Here is a 21,430-nt window from a genome sequence, read left to right on the forward strand (position 1 = left end):
AATAAGGTGCTTTAAAATACATTTTTATTTTGCCAACAAAATGTAGATTTGGACTCACCAAAAGCCTGTTTGCAAAACAAAAATACTTAAAGGACATAAAGTGCCTGCGTATTACATGAGTGCCTTAAGATGTGAGCCCTGCAATTCAAGAACTTGCTTATCATTAGGTTAAGCCAGTAGGCATGGCAGCCCCGTCTGTGGTGAGGACAGACGTAACACTAGTCACATGGCTGATGTGGGTGGTCGTGGTTTATAGGGAAGTAGAAGACAGGGGAGTCCTGTGGACAGGGGTGCCCAGGAAAGGTGTGCCAGAGCTGGGGAGGTACTGGTTCAGCTCCCTGGTCCTCTTTGTGATGACATCCAAGGGTGAGGTTTTGAGACAGAGGGATCTTCACCTGGACCAATACTTCTCGTCCCTGAGGGAAGTGATGGGGGATTCCATTTACATGCCCACAAACTGTTTCTCTACATCTGCAAAATCTTGGAAGCATCAGTGCCACTGCCAGATTACACCAAAGGCGAACAGAGAACTCTCAAGTGGTGATAATGTGTGGTTTGGTACAATACTACAGTGACTAGCTTGGTCACAGATTTGTTTTTGCACTTGCCTACTCCAGTTTGGCATGACACTGAGTGACAAGGAACTGGCATGATGGAGCAGACAGACAGGCACTCAGGCTAGGGATTCTTACCTAGCTGTTAGCTTACCTTTTCATCATTTATACACTGAATCAGGACATCAGGGTCATCTCCAATGACTGGGGCCAGAGCATGGTTGACTTTATCGTACTGAACAGATGGTAGAACAATGCAGTAACTGAATTCAAGTTTCATCCTACTCCCCCATGTAAACTTAATTTCAATGTTAATTGCCTTTTTTGTCATTAAAGAGGAATTATTTGTCATGTCCTCAGGGTTTCTGTTTCTGATCTCAACCAAACAAGTTCACTTAAGTGGTTCTATTTTATAAGATCCTACTGAAACCCATGCTGCAAAAAGACTATATCATTTAATTATATCCTTCAGATCCTTATTTGGATGCAGTGTCTCAGTCTGTCCATCCAAATAAAATAATGGTACATGAAAAGCATTGTAATTTAGTTTCTGTAAACCCCACAATGCATGCCTATAGCTGTCTTAACCCTTCCCCAAGGTGATAGTGACTACCTACTGGATAAGACTGGTTACAGGAGGGCTTTATTCCTGCGTCCTCCAAGGCTCTGAATAACGGGTGGAGAACAGGTAGCTTAGCCAGGATAAAAGCCATCAACAGAGGTTTGATTATGTGTAATGGTGAAACAGGCAGGTTAGGTATGTGAATGTGAACAGTGGGGCTGACCGGTCAATATCGAAGCGCCCGCGTAGTTTCAGACATATCTGGAAGTAACGCAAGGGAGAGTTCATGCCCTCCACACAAGCAGCACAAGAGCCATGTTTGATCCATTCATCTTTCCTGTTGGAGAAACACAGGGACATTCAGCTCTGCTATGCAGCTGTAACACAATATTATTATGTGAACCGGAATACAGTAATAACTTTTATTCTGTGGGGACCTCTGAACCTTTCCAGTCAATATAACAGAGAAAATAATGTTGTACAGTGCATTCGGAAAGTATTCAGACCCCTTGACTTTTTCCACATTTTGTTACTTTACAGCCTCATTCTAAAATGGATTAAATTATTTCCCCCCTCTTCAATCAACTCACAATATCCGATAATGACAAAGCGAAAACATGATTTTAAGCAATTTTTTAAATGTAAAAAAAAAAAAGAAAAATACCTTATTTAGATAAGTATTCAGACCTTTTGCTATGAGACTCGAAATTGAGCTGAGGTTCATCCTTGAGATGTTTCAACAACTTGATTGGAGTCCACGTGTGGTAAATTCAATTGATTGGACATTATTTGGAAAGACACACACCTGTCTATATAAGGTCCCACAGTTGACAGTGCATGTCAGAGCAAAAACCATGCCATGAGGTCGAAGGAATTGTCCGTAGAGCTCCGAGACAGGATTGTGTCAAGGCACAGATCTGGGCAAGGGTACCAAAACATTTCTGCAGCATTGAAGGTCCCCAAGAACACAGTAGCCTCCATCATTTTTAAATTGAAGAAGTTTGGAACCACCAAGACTCTTCCTAGAGCTGGCCGCCTGGCCAAACTGATCAATCGAGTGAAAAGGGTCTTGGTCAAGGAGGTGACCAAGAACCCGATGGTCACTCTGACAGGGCTCCAGAGTTCCTCTGTGGAGATGGGAGAACTTTCCAGAAGGCCAACCATCTCTGCAGCACTCCACCAATCAGGGCTTTATGGTAGGTAGAGTGGTCAGACAAGCCACTAAAGGACTCAGACAATGATAAACCAGATTCTCTGATGATGAAACCAAGATAGAATTATTTGGCCTATCCCTACGGTGAAGCATGGTGATGGCAGTATCATGCTGTGTGGATGTTTTTTCAGGGACTGGGAGACTAGTCAGAATTGAGGGAAAGATGAACAGAGCAAAGTACAGAGAGATCCTTGATGAAAACCTGCTCCAGAGTGCTCAGGACCTCAGACTGGGGTGAAGGTTCACCTTCCAACGGGACAATGACCCTGAGCACACAGCCAAGACAACGCAGGAGTGGCATCGGGACAAGTCTCTGAATGTCCTTGAGTGGCCCAGACAGTGCCTGGAGCTGAACCGATTCAATATCTCTGCAGAGACCTGAAAATAGCTGTGCAGCGACACTCCCCATCCAACCTGACAGAAACTCCCCAAATACAGGTTTGCCAAGCCTGTAATGTCATATCTAAGAAGACTTGAATCTGTAATCGCTGCCAAAGGTGCTTCAGGCAAGTACTGAGTAAAGCGTCTGAATACTTATGCAAATGTTCCCCCCCAAAAATGTTTTAACACGTTTGAAAAAATGTATAAATACCTGTTAGTGCTTTGTCATTATGGGATATTATGTATAGATTGATGAGGGGGAAAAAACAATTTAATCAATTTTAGAATAAGGGTGTAACGTAACAAAATGTGGAAAAAGTGAAGGGTCTGAATCATTTCTGAATGCACTGTATATTAGAGATGGTGGAACAGGTAGTGAAAAGGTTGAAGAAACAAATTTGGTAAGTAGACCTTTTTCCTGGGTTGGGGTCAATTCGAATTGAAGCCAGTCATTTCAGGAAGGAAACTGACATTCTAATTCAATCATTTAAAAAAAGGCCAACTCTTTTTAACGACTGCTCGATAAACTGAAAAGGAGAAGCTTTTTATGTGAAAAATGTAATTCCATTGGAAATTGACCCCCATCCTGCCTCTTACCAGAAGAGAAAACTGGATTGAGTCTTGAGTAGGGATGGCCAAAGTTGAGAGAGTTCAGGGTCCAGCTCCTGAAAGAAAGAGGAATGTCTTCTGAACACACAGATTCTTCATTGTCCTTCGATGGTGACTGTAACCAGAGACGAGTTTTACCTTGAGGTCAGAGTGGAATATTGGCCAGCAGCTACAACATGTATGAGCTTTCGAAGGCCTAGGTCAAAAATTGAAAAATTATCAGATATGAATTGTCATTCTCATTCAGTTTATTAAGGTCAGTCAAAAGGTTTTATTCTGATGGGGAATGACAAACATTAATGGGTAAATATAATTAATTTAAAACTCCAAACGTTTTTTTTTTTACCACAGTCCATGGATCGTCCATGTCTGGATGTTTGGAGGTATTCTGCACTGTGATGAATTCTTTAGACCCTGTGCAGAGTTTGAATAGATTGAGTTAGAATAACAAGAATGGGTGATTGACGACGATGAGGAAGTGCTATGGAGAAGTGGTTGAACTCACCAAACAGAAGCTCCCAGGCCACTGCAGAGTAAACTTCAAACACTGCCACGTACAGAACCTGGGAGAGATGGAAGGATTCTGTATCCTCACGCCCAAGACTATTTAATATTTCAACATAACAGTACATCACACTCACAATAGAGGCACATTTAGGCTGGGTTTCTGTACAGCACTTTGCGACATCAACTGATGTAAGAAGGGCTTTATAAATTGATTTGATTGACATGCAATTATGCTTGTCCCAAAAGATAGTATTATAGTCAAAAATAAACAATGTACTATAGAAGTTGAAAATAGCTAGACTTGAATGGAAAAGTCCAACTTCTGCACTTGATCGATCTACATTTCACTGTTGGATTGAAGTATTTGCAGTGCAACATCCCAATCTTACTTTTCCTGCCGGTCTGCTGTCCAGTGGTCAGATTCCATGGTGACGGTAAGGACAGTCAGCAAGGCCACCATGAGCAGCACTGGTGAAAGCATATTGATGCTAGTCTAGGAGTGTGTGACATAAATATATTGGCTACAATTGCATGTGAAAAAAAGTGTGAAGTATGTTGTTCTCATAAACATGAAAGGAACTGCAACCTCGTCAGTGCACAGAAATGTCATAACAAATGATGCGCTCACGTCTTGTGTGAGACGCCAGTTGAAGAGGTATCGTACATTTCACAGGTGCATGCCTTACTGTTGAGTCAGGGCTAGCCTACACTTTGCTCAATCTTACTATCTTTGTTTACATCTCTAACGACAAACAAGTACAGCTAGAGCCATACACGTATGCCTATAAACACCAACAACATGTGCACAAACCCTGTAGAACAACTATAACAAATGTGTTTTGAGACTTACCAGAGAGAGCGACTGATCATGTGTGACTGATCTATAATGACAGTTCCCTGCTAATGAAAAATGCTCAACCAAAACTCTCTGTTTGCCTGATCTCATGATCACAGCTGGGGAGAGGTGAGACAACAGACTTGGTTCCTCTTTCTGAGGACCTCAACACAGAAATGAAACTAAGAATGTCTAGTTTTGAGACTCTTTTAGAATATTATTCATGCAACTGGAAGATGGACGGTGTGCACTGAAAGCAATACATTAGAATGATGCAAATACAAGAATGAGATCACCTAAGTACAAACTGTCAATGAGCAGCATACATTTTCCCCATGAAGAATTTCATTTGAATTCAAATAAACTTATGTATATTTAATGATGTGTGAGAGCAGAAATCAATGTGAACAACAGCTACCAAAGAAGCAATTGTAGACCATTGGAGGGAAGGCTTGAGCAGAGTTTGGTCTCTCCTGGTGACCATAGTTTGGCTCGCATTCAGAAATGCTGCAATATGTGACTGCGCCCTTGAACAGGCCGCGGCTAGACAAGCAGCAAGAGGCTTCACACCGAGTACAACCTCCACCATGAATCGCCTACTGGTAAAAAAATATTTGTTTTCTCTCCAAATGTTTCTGTTTTCTCTGCTGCCAGTAGTAATCTGAATCATATAAAGAGTTAAAATATTATTAATAGATTCTTGGATCTTATTTGGAAAGAGAAGTACAGTTGGACTGACCTTTGTACCACCTTTTATTAATGTGGAGAGTAGAAGGCAAAATTTGCAGTGATATCTGTCTTCCTGATTACTTGTTGCTAAGTATCAAATAAATAAATACATTCCAGTATGTGTGGGGGATAAGTTAGACGGGCTATGGCCTCAAATAACCTGTTGCAGGCCTCGTCTCTGCCCCGGTGGTCGACTGAGAGTTAGGCCAGCATATAAGTCACTTTAGATAGTAAAACAAGAAGGGTGGTCCCAGGAGATTCTGACATCATTCTAGAGAAATGCAGTTAACAGAGACATATTACTATCTGTCTAGATGATCTCTCTGTGAGGTCGTATTGGACTCATATTGTCATTCAGATGAAAATGTCATACAAAACTGGGTCTTATTGATCTTTTAAAATATGTAGCTTACAAGCTCCTACTGAGAGGTCATATCGTTTCAATTACGCCCCTCTCACTTCTCGGTGAGGTGGAAAAATGTGATGGTATATTATACTTGTATATTGTTATTGATTCACATTTCCTCTATCGGTCCTTTATGATTTCTCTAAGCGAACTGTGCCGTGTCCACAAATAGCTTCCACATACGTACGCACACACGTATACACACACACACACACATGGAATTCAGTCCAAGGGGAAGGGTTCCTCTCTCCCTCCAAAATATGTAATCTAATTGGTTGAGGTCACAGGTTGAGTGGCAGTCATTGGCTGGCGGCAATGCCAGTTCTCGCCCCCTGGTTCAGGCCTCCAATTTGACCTTGGTAGATATTACACGGTGGAACCTGTTCTCTTAAAGGGACAGAACCCAAGTCAACACAAGTATACGAAATGGTCTTCAATGAAATCAAAAGGTTTTGCCTGTGATAGGAAAAGATTAAGTAAGAGATTGACCTCACAGAGAATGTTGATGTGATACAAAGACCAATAGATTAAACACTTCAAAAGAGCCCCCCCGGTGGCGCAGCTAACACTGCATCGCAGTGTTAGCTGTGCCACCAGAGACTCTGGATTTGAGCCCAGGCTCAAAATAGTCCTGTTATAAGGAATGAACATAATGGGTCAGAACAAATGGTATGGGATGACCCTGATTTTCAACTGTTTATCTAATTGACAATAATGGTTAAATACCGGTTTGCACTCGACAGTGTCCTTTTACAGAATATCGGTCTGATTTCATATTTCATTAGGAGTGACAGATTATCCGTCAAAGGAAGTTGAATCTCTGCCTGGTTTAATCTCTGCCTGAGAAGGCTTTTGGTTGGTTTTTATATCTTGGAGGATGTTGATTTAATCTAGCATATTTGATGTGACAACCCAGCTGTCTTTGATACTAGCATCACTTCGGATGGAAAGCGTATCTACGATTGCCAAAATTGTATATTCACTCAGAAGGTCTAAAACATAGTGAAGAAGGTGATACACACTTCAAAGTCTGTGTAATTTCCCCCCTGCATGTCGTTGAAAGAAAAAGGAACGTTTGCGACTGTCTCATTTTTTGGGGTGTATGCAAACCACTCAAAATGTCTACAACAGTTAGAAGGGGGTACTTCCTCTCATAACCAAGACTGTATACAATAGCAGTTGTCATGACGAACACTATTTCAACGGACAGGGAAGTAAGAGTAACCCAAAGAGTATGCCATAGCTCTTTCCTCATACAAGAAACAACAGGCTAGTATCACATCCCTCTAAAAGTGAAATAGAAAAACAGGTGTTGAATTGAAAAGGTAAATGCCACCCTGTTATCTTATTATCAAATGATTTAACCTCCTGGAAACCCTATGAAAACAGTACCTAGCCTCAGCCGCTCAGTCAGCATGTCCCATCAAGAATCCAACCAATTTATTTTGCAAATTTGGCCGTAAGGGATGCAAAGGTATGTTTTGGTATAAACCCTGTATTTTCAATCTAGCTTTCACATCCTTTGCTGGCACAGAGTAACATGGGTGATTTTGTGACTGTGGGATCCTTTCAGAAGCTGCCCCGGCTGGCTACCAGCGCCTTCAGCACAACAACCAAACAGATGAAGAACAAGGTGCCAGATCATCAGAAGCTATTCCAGGTTAGCATGGCATCATTAGGACACATGGATGAGAAACAATCCCAAACTAAGAAAACAAGAGGCGTCTTAACAACAGTGGATTTTAGATGTTTATTGGCAGTCAACAATGTCAACAAGATGTGATTTTGGCAGCAGACAAAAGTCATCTTTATCACAACGTTCATCAATGTCGGCAGAACATGTTTAATCAAGTGCTTTAGAGCAACATTGACAAGATTGGGATCTACTGTATGTGTCGTGTTGCAAGATTGATGAATTGCCTCCATTGTTGGGTGGCACCTCAGAGGGGATAGCTGTTCTGTTCTTCAGATTAATGGTCTGGAATGCAATTCAGTCTGGTTTTATTATCACATATCACAAAGTCATTTTTGGCTTACAATAAAAGCCTCCAATGATTCATGATCATGAATAGATATTTGAACCCTGATTTCGGTTGTAGGCTGACAACGGCTTGCCAGTCCACATCAAGGGAGGGACCACTGATGTCCTTCTCTACCGTCTAACAATGTCCATCACCCTCGCAGGTACCTGTTACATTCCTCCATCAACGCACTCTGTACATTTGGAGTATTGTGGTGCTGGTTTTCTATGCCGTATCACATGTTCTAATCATTGTGTCTTTCTGTTCTATTTAGGCACCGGATACTGCTTATTCTGGATTCTATGTGCCTGTCAGCCTAAGGGCAAATGAAGAAGCCCTGCTAATGCATGTGTTTATTGTTTAAATCAATTCCACTTTATGAACTTCTTCTAATGTCATGGTACAATTTCTGTACAGAATAAATCTCTCCATTATGCCTCTGTCTCAAGGCAAGCCTGAATGTCAGTGTGTAAATGGAAACCACTTCAGAAATATTTCCCTCTATCGTCCATGTGTTAATTCACTGAACCTCAGTGAAAATATCGATTCCTGCCACTCTGTGTTCAATCAGAGGAATTAAGGAACATTTCACACGGAACAAGCTTTGGAAATATCCCTGTGTTATTTGGCCGTAGATAGCAACAAGCGGTGTGGCTATTTGAATCAGTAACATCAAAAAGCTAAATGTACTGATACTTGAAATATGAAAATCGGTTGCAAATAAATACTCCACACAAATACCAACAGGGTTATTTAATTAAGATTCCATGTTTCTGACGAAAAAAAAGCATAGATTTGAGAAATACATTTGGCACACATTAGTTCAATGCTATCCAGTCAGTCACAAAACAGACCCTTTCTTTACTCTGGCTCAAAATGTAGACATTCGATTTGTTGTACTGTCATTCTCTCTAAATCAAATCTATTGAATCACAATTATAGCCAAGCTTGAGCTTTCATGGGCTTTTCTCCCCATGAGCAACTCAATAAATGAATGACATCATTTACACAAATATTTATTTGTAGAAATATTGTATCACTTTCATAGTTCTCATGTTCCGTTGCAGTCAAGTCTTACAAGGAAAAGTGAACTTCAAGTATCGGCTTCCCTTCATAAAAGCTTATGTTTGCCCTTGTAAAAACGAACCCAATTGAAAATGTAGGTTCTGCAACAACTACAAAAAAATATGAAATTACATTTGACTGTATTATATAAAAGCAGTTACTACGTAATTATACATTAGTCCTATGCAGTTATACGTTGGAACATGATCCCCATACGCCATGCCCCATACCCCATACAGTAAACATATGAAGTCACAGCATTTTCGTCAGTCATTTAAGGTATTTAGTGTTAATCATTCAGTTAAAAGAATCAGTAATGTCATCATATTTCCCTGCAGAAGCCTTGTTTTTACCACGGAGGGATGAGTAGACACAAAGTGGCCTACATCTCTGGGAACGGTCACTTGACCCAGTGCAACCACTCTAGCTAGCGCAGGAAGCGAATGCTCATCTTGTGGTCGATGTTTACCTTCTCCAGGGACTGTAGGGAAAAAGAAAAGCCAAAGTTAGACCAACGAATGGTAGAATTGGTATATTACACCACAATCAAATACAGAACATGCAGCCACTGAATATGAGAGGATAAGGCAAAATACTGTCATCATACAATGTACAGTATGCTGTTTGACTACAGCAATGGCCAACATCATTTTCTATGTGGTTGACTTAGTATTCTGGGTACACTGTGCTGCAATGGGCCCATGTTGATATGTCAGTCTTCGAGCTCTACCCAGTGGTACCTTGCGGAACTCCTCAAAAGAGATGGCATCGTCCTTGTCCAGGTCAGCCTCCTGGATGGTGCGGTCGGCGATGCTCTCGAGCTGCTCCTCCGTCACCTGCATCTCCAGCATGGACCGCAGCACCTGTCAATCACCCTCAGCTGTCAATCACATCCCAAACCCATTGGAGAATGGGCTTCATTCTATAGGGCCCTCAAATTCAAATCCTGACCTTGAAGCCAGTTCCACTTCTAGTTTTGTTGTTCCCCTCTAATCAGGGACTGATTTAGACCTGGAACACCAGGTGGGTGCAATTAATTATCAGGTAGAACAGAAAACCAGCAGGCTCCGGACCTCGTAGGGTAAGATTTGAATACCTCTGGTACAGGGCCATCAATTGCAGGGGCATACCAGACCTGGTTTGGTATGAGAAACAATTTGCATCACTAACTTATTGGTGGTATATTGTGTTGTCAGTAAAGCCAACAGTTATTACAGACCTGTAGAAGCTCTGCTCTGGAGATTTTACCATCCTTGTCCTGGTCATACAGTTGGAAAGCAACTGAAAGGAAAGAGATAAATCAGGGCAGAACTGACTGAGTTGAAATTGACTGCTAAAATCTATTTTGAGGTAACCACGAAAAAATATATATCTGCCAGAGGACTCACACTTGAGTTTACTGGTCCTACTGTTGACAGGTTCAGGCATACTGGGATCTTTGGGATGTTTTTTGTCCGCAGGCCGGAAGTGGGCCAGGATCCTCACAAAGGAGTGGAAGTCCACCGTTTCCTGTCTGAGAGATATTATTTTAATACCAGAACCCGCTTACATTCCAAAAGTACAGGGTACATGGACATTTTATACAAAATAAAATAGAAATTGGTGCACAGAATCAACTGAACATGAATAAATATTTAATCTTGTTGATTGTGCTCTCTGTTGTTACCGAGAAAAATAATTGACTTTTTTATTACAGCGAAAATTAACATTAACCTTTACCTTACCATTTCATTGGTGAGGTTATCAAGTCAGTAACGTTACTCAAACATGTAAGAAATGTTGTTCTGTACCCTGGAGAGAAGAAAGCCCCAATGATCCGATCCCCAATGGGGTTCATCGCCAACCTATTAATGGCTCCAAAATCCTGTGGGCTTCACAGTAATGGGGATAAAACAAAGACAATACATCCAGACATAAGTTATTCTGAAATGCACTGTTTTAGTCAACTCCATAAAACTGACATGATCCCACCACTTACCGGAGATGACCTGTCTTCTCCTTGTCCAATGCTTCGAAACGGTCATAAAGTCGAACAATGTGTGCAGGGGTGACTATGATAAAGAGAAAACAAGAGAACCATAGATTCATGCTATTAGTAATGGGGAAGGACAGTGGCACACCAAATAATTGAATCAATATATGCAATAACCATATAGAGGCCAGTTCATTGCTCTGGATACCACTCAAGAAAACACTCCATGAATTATTCAAGCTTTTATAAAAGTAGCCTAAAGGCCAAATTATTAATTTACCCACAACTTCTCAAAGCCACATGTATATGTCAATTACAACTCTCTGATCAAAGCTTAGACATCCAATACTGTATTTGGTTGGGTAAGACGCATGCGTATTTTGATCAGCCAAAGTTGCGCGCGCAATTTGCGCACCTGTCAAACATCAATCTTATGGTTGCAAAAGCGATTATTAATTTGCACACATTTCAACATATCTGCGCTTTAAAACTTTGATGAAAAAATATAACAAAGGCAAAAGAAAAGCTGGGCTCCATACAGCTGTCACAATAACATCTATAATGACATCCGTTATACGCCTACTCAAAGATTTGTCTTCGAATTTGGCATAAACTATGAAGTCATTGTATAATCATGACAATCTCAATACAATTTTTATAGTAGCCTAAATTACAGTCCTGCCCGCCGGAGAACTTACAACCCGTTTCTTGCATCAATTCTTCGATGTTTGGAATTTTTGACAGGGTGGAGTTTGTCGAGCCCATTTCCACAGGAAAAAAACAATAACATCTGTTTCACTCGATAAATAAACGTCAGGTCCGGGAACTTCAGAATTTCCCATTAACTTCCCATTGCCTGTTGTTTAGAAATGATAAACGAATGTAGCTATGAAATAAACTTTAGTATCCTCGGCAAGGCTTTATTGAACGTCAAGTCAGGCAGTTCAGGGCTAATGACAGACATATCTACCCAACGGCAGTTAAACCAAGGGGTCCAAATGACCAATGGGGTCGTGACTTATATGTTTTCAAGAAACACACATTCAAAGTCTGTTCCTACAACAGATCTCCAAGAATGATATGGAATTTTATCAATAGCCTGGATTTACTATCCAACATGGATAGCATTATATATAGCAAAGTGCATCTTTGATTAATATATTTGCATTATAGCTATGCATTTTAAACATAACCTTTATTTAACCAGGCAAATCAGTTAAGAACAAATCCTTTGTTCTTGGCCAATTGTGGCCAACTGTGCACCACCCTATGGGACTCAAAATCATAGCCATATGATACAGCCTGGATTAAAACTAGGGAGTGTAGTGATGCCTCCTTCACTGCGATGCAGCACATTAGACAGCTGCGCCACTCGGGAGTCCTTAAATCATCCCTAATAGCTTGCTACCTACACTAATCCATTACATAATGGAATCTTAAACCTGATGATTATAATAGGCTACTAGCCTGTATGCTCCCGAGTAGCCTGACCATCACTATACTGTCCAATACAATGTATTACATGCAAATCAAACATGCTTTGCAGGCGTTGTTATAGTGGTCCTTTGACACTAGATGGCACCATCCCTTTCAGATAGCAAGGAAACGGAGGCTACTACTTAGGTGGACGATGTGTGCATTGTGATTAGCCTAGTTATAGTATGGTTCAGCTCTGACCGTTATCAGCTATCAGTTGGAAAGCTGGTTTGTGTATCATGAGTCAGTGAACTGCTCTGTATTTCCTGTATGCTATTTTTCCAAAACCGTTATTAGATAATAGTCCATGGGACTCAAAAACTGTTCCTTCTGAATGCCATAAAATCCCGATCTATAATGGGGTTCAGAATTATTCATATTTATATAACTTCTAGGCAACAGGTTTCCACATGAACAAAATGAAGGGTCTTTCTCTTCATCAACAAAAACATACAATTTGTGCATCATGGATCCTTGCTCCCGAGTGGCGCAGCAGTCTAAGGCACTGCATCTCAGTACTAGAGGTGTCACTACAGACCCTGGTTTGATTCCAGGCTGTATCCCAACCAGCTGTGATTGGGAGTCTCATAGGGCGGCGCACAATTGGCCCAGCGTCGTCTTGCCTTGTTTCAATAAAGGGTCAATAAAAATAGCTGATCATTTGTTAGCAACGGTTTGAATTTGTTTACATTACTGGCAGCTGTGATGCTTGCCTTGCTCATGTATTTAAATAGCCCAAGACTTGAATCATTCTCTTTGCTGACCTTTACATTTGAACCATTAAAAGCATTTGTGGGCTAGAAAGATTGCTGCCAACAACAAGAACATTTCAGTAGGCCTACTCACACCAAATGTCAAGACTAATAGCAAAACAAACAAATCAATGTATTTTTTTCTGTCCACAAACATCTATCACAAATAAACATGTTTCCTTTGTAGCCGAATCATGTTTCTCTGGAAAAGAAAGGCATTTATAGGGCTGGATATGCAATGTGATGTTTCTCACATGAAATAGACATCAAATCCGCCCAGTCCACTGCTGCTGTCATGCCCCAAAAATAGTTTGGTATAATAATTCAGGTCATTCAACCATATAGTACAGTAATAACACATGTAAATATGAGAGATGTAACCAGGACGACTGACAAGATGCGATTGTCAAGCCCAGGGCTCCATGCCAAGGCAGCCAGACAGAAAATACCTCAGCCCTCATGATCACACTCCCAAGTGCCAAAGAGAGACATTAGCAAGCTGCTCCCCATGTCTTGTTCTATCGTTAGTTGTTAACATAGACCATATGTGGCGAGTCACTCACTCAGGAGCCACAGCACTAAGACACACTGGATGGAGCTGGACATTCCTTCCATGTTGAAATGTACAGAGAGTTAGGAAGTAAGAGTGACAGAGTGGTCCAATCAGTGCTCTCCGCTCAGCGAGAGTGAGACAGCTAGTGTTTTTCTTCTCTTTTGTTCAATTCCTCATTGGTGGCAGAGGTGAACATGCAGGGTGGTTCACTAGATGTTAACACGTCTGTCTCCTCCAGACTAGACACACACGCACGCACGCACATACGCACACACACGCACAAAGAAGAAGTCAGACTCAAATTTAGCACAGTGTATAACATGTAACATATTTAACACATATAACATGCCTCAGATTGAGTCCTGGGCTTATAAAAATGCTTATTATTATTGTTACACAAGTAAGCAGCTTCTACATATGGCAGGCTCTTCATTTTTAAGAGCTGGAATTTTTTCCCCAGATAACATCTCCTTTTTCACCACTTACAGTTTGTTTATCTTAATGGAGACCAGTAAGTCAGAGCCCCCATTACTTTTTTCTCTCCCTATCAGATGTTGAACTGTGCACAGTAATAAATCAAGAGTATTTCAAACGGCCAAAGGAGTGAGTTGCATTCAGTATAACTTTGCAGAATCCAGAAAAGTAGTGTTGACCTAGCTGTAGTACAGTAAACTGAGCTGTCTGGACTCTTGAGAGGCATGCGTTGTTCTGTGCCGATAGTCGTTCACCACCATAGATAAAGTATTTATAGACTCTTTCACAATGTTTATTCTATGATAGGAGATAATTCCATGTTTGTCTTTCATTTCTGTTCTATGTTTCTTCTTTCCTATAATCCACACCTTTTGAATCTCACTTTCTGATACAAGCCAGCGAAGTGAAACTATCTCGGCTCTTAGGTTCCGTTTCATGACATGTGCCACGGGTCACTGACAAGGTGACACATCAACAAAAAGATTCAAATTTATTCCAGCCATGGGGAACTTTGTTTGGCCATTTGTTGTGTTTAACCTTCAAATGAATTAAGATGAATGGCTCTTTAATGGGCAAGGAATAACCGGCTTTGACTGGAACTTCTAACTGCAGATTAACAGAAGAAGAGAGCATGACCGTGAAAAAAATTAAAAGATAAAAGAAGACTGAGGAAAGCCCACCTCTCTCTTTTTGAGTAATTTCCACAAACGTTCTATCGGGGAGGTTTTGTCCTTGGTGCCACAAACAATGAAAGTGAAAGCATGTCAGAGACTTGGTTGGGCAGTGTGCCAATTGGGTGAGAATGAAGCTTTGCTGGCTATTTGAACTTTGACCCCTGCTCTGCCATGGATGATAAAAGACTTGTAAACACCATCCCCAGTCTGAGTGAATGGGAAGGTCAACTGTGTTCCATTCATCTCAAACTAAAGGCACCACAGGCAGAGAGCCCTCTCAGTCTGTCTGAACTGGAAAACGACAACATTTTCAATTGTCCTGTATGTCATGGCAGGTTAAGCATAGCAATTATGTTATGTTACTTTAAAAAAACAGGAAGCGCAGTTCAATGTTTAGTGTCATTCCAGGTTGTCAGCCAGTTGTCATCTTCACACCCCCTGCATTTCCTGAGAATTCAATAACAATGAGACAAATACCTCACAGTTAAAAATCAATATGTCTAAATGATAGGCTACCCTTTGATTAGCCAAAATCAATGGCCAAAATGAATATGGGTAAATAATAATGCATCATGCAAGAGGATGGCACTCCACCAGGGTGCTCCACATCCTTTCCCTCTGTTGGTGGTCCTCGCTGGCGCCCTCACACACGTCTAGGCGCCATCCTTGGCCAACTCCCGCCATGCAACTTGAGCAGGGGACACCCGCTATGTCTCAAGTATGCTCAGCCGCAAACTGGGTCAATTAACCTTGGCTGGAGAGGGAGTCTGTTGGCCTGTCTGTCTCCCCCTCATCTGTGCGGCTGAGACTGGGGCTGCGTGGGGGAGTGACTTGGAGCTGAGGAAGGGGTGTCCTGCTGGGCTGGGGCAGGCTGATAATGAAGGGAGAACATTCCGGGCCAGTGGAGTGCAGGAGAGACCAGACTCAATGCGACAGACACAGGAAATAACAGTGAGCGGGTGCCGCTCTGCTACAACTACCTATCTCCAAAACCTCACCTCAGACACATCAATGCCTTGTCTAAACAAGATCCCCTTTTACTTTCTTTACTTGAGGCCACACTCCAAGGTCACCAGGATACAGAGCACACTCCAAGGCCACCAGGATATAGACCACACTCCAGGGCCGCCAGGATACGGAGCACACTCCAAAACCACAACCATAACACACCATAAAGATCCACCAGCTTGTCTTGGGACAGCATGTCTAAACTACAATCTACAACAAAATAAATCCAAAACCCCATCCACCATCCTGAGGCCCATCAGACACCACCCTGTCCCCACAATGCACTGAGCAGTTCTGGCTAATTAATATTGCCATCCAGATGAAAAGGCAGCCATGGGAGGCACGAGTTGAGACCGGGGGGGGTTCCTGGGGCTTGTAAGGAGACAAGCCCCCCCCGGCTAATGATTAAGTTTTCATATAACAGAAGGGAGCTAAATGGAATGGTAGAGGGGCACTGAGGCCACCAGGTGGGAAGGGAGGTGGCTCTCCAGAACTCAGGACTAAGACCCTCGGTGTTGAACACTGTGGAAGCCCTTTTAATCAAGACATGCCCTGGAGCATGGCCCATCTGTGACAGACAGGGCTCTCACTGAGGGGAGAGAGGAAGAGAGGAGAGGGAAGGAGAGGAGGAGAGAAGAGAGGAGGAGAAAAGGAAGAGAGAAAGGGGAGATGAGGAAAGGAGAAGAAAGGTGAGAGGAGAGGAGGCAAGGAGGAGAGGAGGAAAGTCCTTGAAGTGGTTGTGAGAGAGGCGCTGCTGGGGGGTTGGGCAGGGTTGCTTGTTTATACTAATTTCCCAGTTTGAAGAAGTTTCTCTCCCCTGTGCCAAACGATGGATTATAAAACGACTCCTCCTTCCTCAACACAAACGCACCTCAAAGTCAAAGTGCTTAACATAACTGTGATGGGTCCAAACCAAGCTACCCCCTCTCTGAGGGGACGGTTCAGTGCCAGGTTGAGATTCCTCTTCTCATTTGGAAGTTGGCGCTTAAAAAGTGTTAAAGAAACTGATGCATAATAGAGCTGAGGAGAGAACAATACGAAGTGGGCTCCTTGCTTGCCACGCTGACAGATGGCGGGGGAGAAGAACGTTTCTTGGAATAGGACCAGCTCTTAATTACTGAGCGTCTGAATGGAAGGCGCTCGGCTCATTAGCGAGGAGCAGGCTGACATGGACTCTCCCCGCGCTGCACTGGGGGCTGACAGCCCTGCCCTGACCCTAATTGCGCAAATTGCTGGAGCACTGTCACTGCCAACCCACCTCCCTTCCACCACACTGGCCTACTGCAGAACGGGAGGTGTGTGTTGGAAGATGGGTGGGTTTGGGGGTGATGGTGGTGGTGGTGGAGATGGGGTGGGGTGGGGGGGGTTGGAGTTATGCCCTTGTTTCCACACAGGAATTTGGGTTACAAATTAGTTACGTTTGGAACCCAATGGGAGAGACAGCATTACATTTACAGCAAAAGCTGTGTTGCTCCTATAGTTTTGGTTCAGTCTGTTTAAACCAATTATTTATGCGCACATCATTGGTTTTACCACTAGCTAGCTTTCTGTGGCATGGGTTGTTCTCCACTAAAGGGCAAAGTAGCGTGCAAAGCCCGTTTCCTTCTGATTTTCTAATCACTAAATTGTTGTTGTGTGAATAATGTATTAGGCAGGAATGAAACAATCCTCAAAGAGAGGAAAGGCCACTGATCAGCATTGCATCATGTTTAACTTCACTGTAAAACGGCCTCAGACTTCCAGTGATCTATTTCATTCCAGAAATGTCCGGTCTAATTAGGCCCTTTTCCAAGTAAGCCCTCTGCCATGGGCCAGATTGAATTACTAAGCTAATGATCTACTCATCCGTAACCACTATATATCTGAGTAAATAGCAACAGTTCTTCATCCAATACACAGACATTCCTTGCACTCCAGATCATTTCCCATGTCTGGGTTGCACCAAGTCAGCACAGTACTGATATTCATGTATGTTGCTCTCATTTGGATTTCTCAACGTTTCTGTAAATGTTTCGACACATTCTCAAAGACAGGTCCCCAATGTGGCCGAAGAAGCCCCTACAATCCCGTCCACATCATTGGGTATTTGTGCACCTAGCATGTGGCTGACGTGAGTTTAGATCTGACGTTGAGCAAAGGTATTTGTCCCTTGATCATAGTGCTGGGAAACCACAATGTTCCTTTGTAATGAGTCACACTGTGTATCTATCGTAAACTACACAGGTTTTTCCTGTTTGGGGCTTTTGGACACAATTAACATTGCTTCACGTCATTTCAATGAATTTATGTTCAACCGATGTGGAACAGACGTTGGATTCACGTCTGTGCCCTGTGGGTGGTCACTGTATGTCAAAAACTTGGTCATGTATGTTACTTTTTCTATTTTTTCTATGTGAAAAAGGCATTTACAGTCACAACTTTTACCATCAATTCTGGAAAAACCTATACTTCATTTCCAGCAAATATGTAAGCATCGACCAAGTAAACAGGGAGTTAATGGCTTACATATGGATGACAAAGGGGAAGTGTAGGTAGGCTTGCATGTACTAGGGTCTGGTTTCGATCCGTAGCACTGAAGAGCTGCTTTACAGGGTGATAAAAGTTAAAGACAATGTTCCCGCGTGAGCGGAGACAGGCACTCACGGGTAAACGCTGCATGTGTCGTCTCAAATCTAAAAATGAACTTTTACATGTCAATAGGGCGCGAGCGCTGAACATCAGCGACACGGATTGAACCCAGCCGTAGGTCTTGATATTTTCTTGAGTTTAGTGTATGTGAGTTTCTTATGATTAGGCATCTGACTTGAAGAGGTATACAGTCAGCCACGTCTAACAGTGGGAGGCTACCGAAGCCACAAAAACGTACTTCCATAAAGAGGCATGAAAACATCTCTTCCTTTATCGTCTACACATCAACCTATTTTTTTAAAAAACAACCCACCTTTACGAGAGGGATTTTCCAAGTCCCTTCAGATGAAACTGGTTTCTTTATGTAAACGCGCTCCAATCAGAGCTGTGGCTTACAATAAGTAGTAATTACGGGATACAGTTAGGAACCAAAAAACAAATGTGTTTGCAATGTCTCAGAAGACTAAACAATAACTTCCGGTTTAACTTCCTCTATGACTCTGTCAGCATTGACTCACCAGACTCTTTCCAGTCTAACAGTGGATGGGGGAAAGGAAGAAAGCCCAGGGCAACGGGTGTTAAAACATTGCTAAAGTGGTGTTGTTGAGGGATGGTTGTCCTGAAGGAACATGTAACAGGGCTGAAACTGAGACTCTCCTAAGGAGAACTCAGATTGCTAAGATATTCTCGTAACAAGTTGCTGAAGGAAACATATTTAACCTAGGCCTAATGAATACATCTGGCCACATTAATAAGTAGTGTTGTTCCACGTCTGTTTAGTTATGCCATACTATCGTTACCTTTGGCACTGCGTAACTATTCAAGCATACCATAGGGATTTCATTGGACATTTAGTCCTACTAAAACAGGTATACAGTTGAAGTCGGAAGTTTACATACACTTAGGTTGGAGTCATTAAAACTCGTTTTTCAACCACTCCACAAATTTCTTGTCAACAAATTATCGTTTTGGCAAGTCGGTTAGAACATCTACTTTGTGCATGACACAATAACTTTTTCCAACAATTGTTTACAGACATATTATTTCAGGTGTAATTTGCTGTATCACAATTCCAGTGAGTCAGAAGTTTACACACACTAAGTTGACTGTGCCTTTAAACAGCTTGGAAAATTCCAGAAAATGAAGTCATGGCTATAGAAGCTTCTGATCGGCTAATTGACATAATTTGAGTCAAGTGGAGGTGTACCTGTGGATGTATTTCAAGGCCTACCTTCAAACTCAGTGCCTCTTTGCTTGACATCATGGGAAAATCAAAAGAAAAAAAAAATGGTAGACCTCCACAAGTCTGGTTCATCCTTGGGAGCAATTTCCAAACACCGAAGGTACCACATACATCTGTACAAACAATAGCACGCAAGTATAAACACCATGGGACCACACAGCCGTCATACCGCTCAGGAAGGAGACGCATTCTATCTCCTAGAGATCAACATACTTTGGTGCAAAAAGTGCAAACCAATCCCAGAACAAGGACCTTGTGAAGATGCTGGAGGAAACAGGTACAAGGTATCTATATCCACAGTAAAACGAGTCCTATATCGACATAATCTGAAAGGCCGCTCAGCAAGGAAGAAGCCACCGCTCCAAAACCACCATGCAACTGCACATGGGGACAAAGATTGTACTTTTTGGAGAAATGTCCTCTGGTCTGATGAAACAAAAATAGAACTGTTTGGCCATAATGACCATCGATATGTTTGGAGGAAAAAGGGGGAGGCTTGCATCCCGAAGAACACCATCCCAAACGAGAAGCACAAGGGTGGCAGCATCATGTGGGGGTGTTTTGCTGCAGGAGGGACTGGTGCACTTCACAAAATAGATGGCATCATGAGGATGGAAAATGATGTGGATATATTGAAGTAACATCTCAAGACATCAGTCAGGAAGTTAAAGCTTGGTCACAAATGAGTCTTCCAAATGGACAATGACCCCAAGCATACTTCCAAAGTTGTGGCAAAATGGCTTAAGGACAACAAAGTCAAGGTATTAGAGTGGCCATCACAAAGCCCTGACCTCTATCCCATAGAAAATGTGTGTGCAGAACTAAAAAAGCATGTGCGAGCAAAGAGGCCTACAAACCTGACTCAGTTACACCAGCTCTGTCAGGAGGAATGGGCCAAAATTCACCCAACTTATCGTGGGAAGCTTATGGAAGGCTCCCTGAAACGTTTGACCAAAGTTAAACAATTTAAAGGCAATGCTACCAAATACTAAGAGTATTGAGTGTATGTAAACTTCTGACCCACTGGGAATGTGATGAAAGAAATAAAAGCTGAAATAAATCATTCTCTCTACTATTATTCTGACATTTCTCATTCTTAAAATAAAGTGGTGATCCTAACTGACCTAAGACAGGGACGTTTTTACTAGGATTGAATGTCAGGAATTGTGAAAAACTGAGTTTATATGTATTTGTCTAAGGTGTATATAAACTTCCGACTTCTACTATGCAAGACAGACTTTATTCTAAGCTATAATCCTCTGCATCTCAGTTTCACTATGAGGCTGAATGTTTTCAGTGTGGCACGGTAATTAACCTTTAATGTTTATGTCATGTCATGTTTAACGGATATTTACAAGCACAGGGATACAGTGTCTTCGTCTCACATAAACGATTTCTGGATTTTGACCAAGTTATGAGTCAGCAACACATTACTTCCTGTTTTCTACGATAAGTTACAAATTTGCATTGTGATAAGATCCCCCCCTCCCTTCCCTTTTCTGGGAAGACCCTTACAAGTATTGGATTTTCCAGCCACAATGTCAACATACATGCCCTGCAAGCCGTCACAGTAATTAAACCACTATTAAAGCTATGTGGTGAACCAGATAGCTTTGAGGAAGCTTTGAGGAATATTTGAGGAATAATACAGTATGTTATATCTATTAATGATGTTTAACCATTAATAGATGTAAAATACCTGTTTTCGCAACCTTTATGCTGTTTATTGACACGTAATATAATGAACCTTTCCCGACACAGAAAATAA

At 41.9% G+C, this 21,430-nt stretch overlaps 3 protein-coding genes across 3 annotated transcripts; 1 reads left to right on the top strand and 2 right to left on the bottom strand.

Moving 5' to 3' along the window:
* Positions 1-7: 7 nt before the first annotated feature.
* LOC118385147 (ribonuclease T2-like) lies at positions 8-4,835 on the bottom strand. The gene is made up of 10 exons (XM_035772045.1): positions 4,677-4,835; positions 4,216-4,319; positions 3,825-3,882; positions 3,666-3,733; positions 3,458-3,515; positions 3,308-3,375; positions 1,340-1,453; positions 1,172-1,220; positions 709-789; positions 8-416 (listed from the first exon to the last, which is right to left on the bottom strand). The coding sequence occupies exons 1-10, from the start codon at positions 4,770-4,772 to the stop codon at positions 219-221; spliced, it is 894 nt and encodes a 297-aa protein (XP_035627938.1). The 5' UTR covers positions 4,773-4,835; the 3' UTR covers positions 8-218.
* A 218-nt stretch (positions 4,836-5,053) lies between these two features.
* Positions 5,054-8,253, top strand: LOC118385165 (cytochrome c oxidase subunit 7A2, mitochondrial). Its single transcript, XM_035772068.2, has 4 exons — positions 5,054-5,263; positions 7,370-7,456; positions 7,896-7,980; positions 8,092-8,253. The coding sequence occupies exons 1-4, from the start codon at positions 5,249-5,251 to the stop codon at positions 8,145-8,147; spliced, it is 243 nt and encodes an 80-aa protein (XP_035627961.1). The 5' UTR covers positions 5,054-5,248; the 3' UTR covers positions 8,148-8,253.
* Positions 8,254-8,555: 302 nt separating this feature from the next.
* LOC118385157 (calcineurin B homologous protein 2-like) lies at positions 8,556-11,853 on the bottom strand. The gene is made up of 7 exons (XM_035772059.1): positions 11,553-11,853; positions 10,861-10,933; positions 10,673-10,753; positions 10,271-10,395; positions 10,102-10,163; positions 9,623-9,745; positions 8,556-9,363 (listed from the first exon to the last, which is right to left on the bottom strand). Exons 1-7 carry the CDS (start codon positions 11,617-11,619, stop codon positions 9,310-9,312), a joined length of 585 nt encoding a protein of 194 aa, XP_035627952.1. The 5' UTR covers positions 11,620-11,853; the 3' UTR covers positions 8,556-9,309.
* Positions 11,854-21,430: the final 9,577 nt, after the last annotated feature.

Source organism: Oncorhynchus keta, chromosome 1, assembly GCF_023373465.1.
Source record: "Oncorhynchus keta strain PuntledgeMale-10-30-2019 chromosome 1, Oket_V2, whole genome shotgun sequence".
NCBI classification, from domain to species: Eukaryota; Metazoa; Chordata; class Actinopteri; order Salmoniformes; family Salmonidae; genus Oncorhynchus; species Oncorhynchus keta.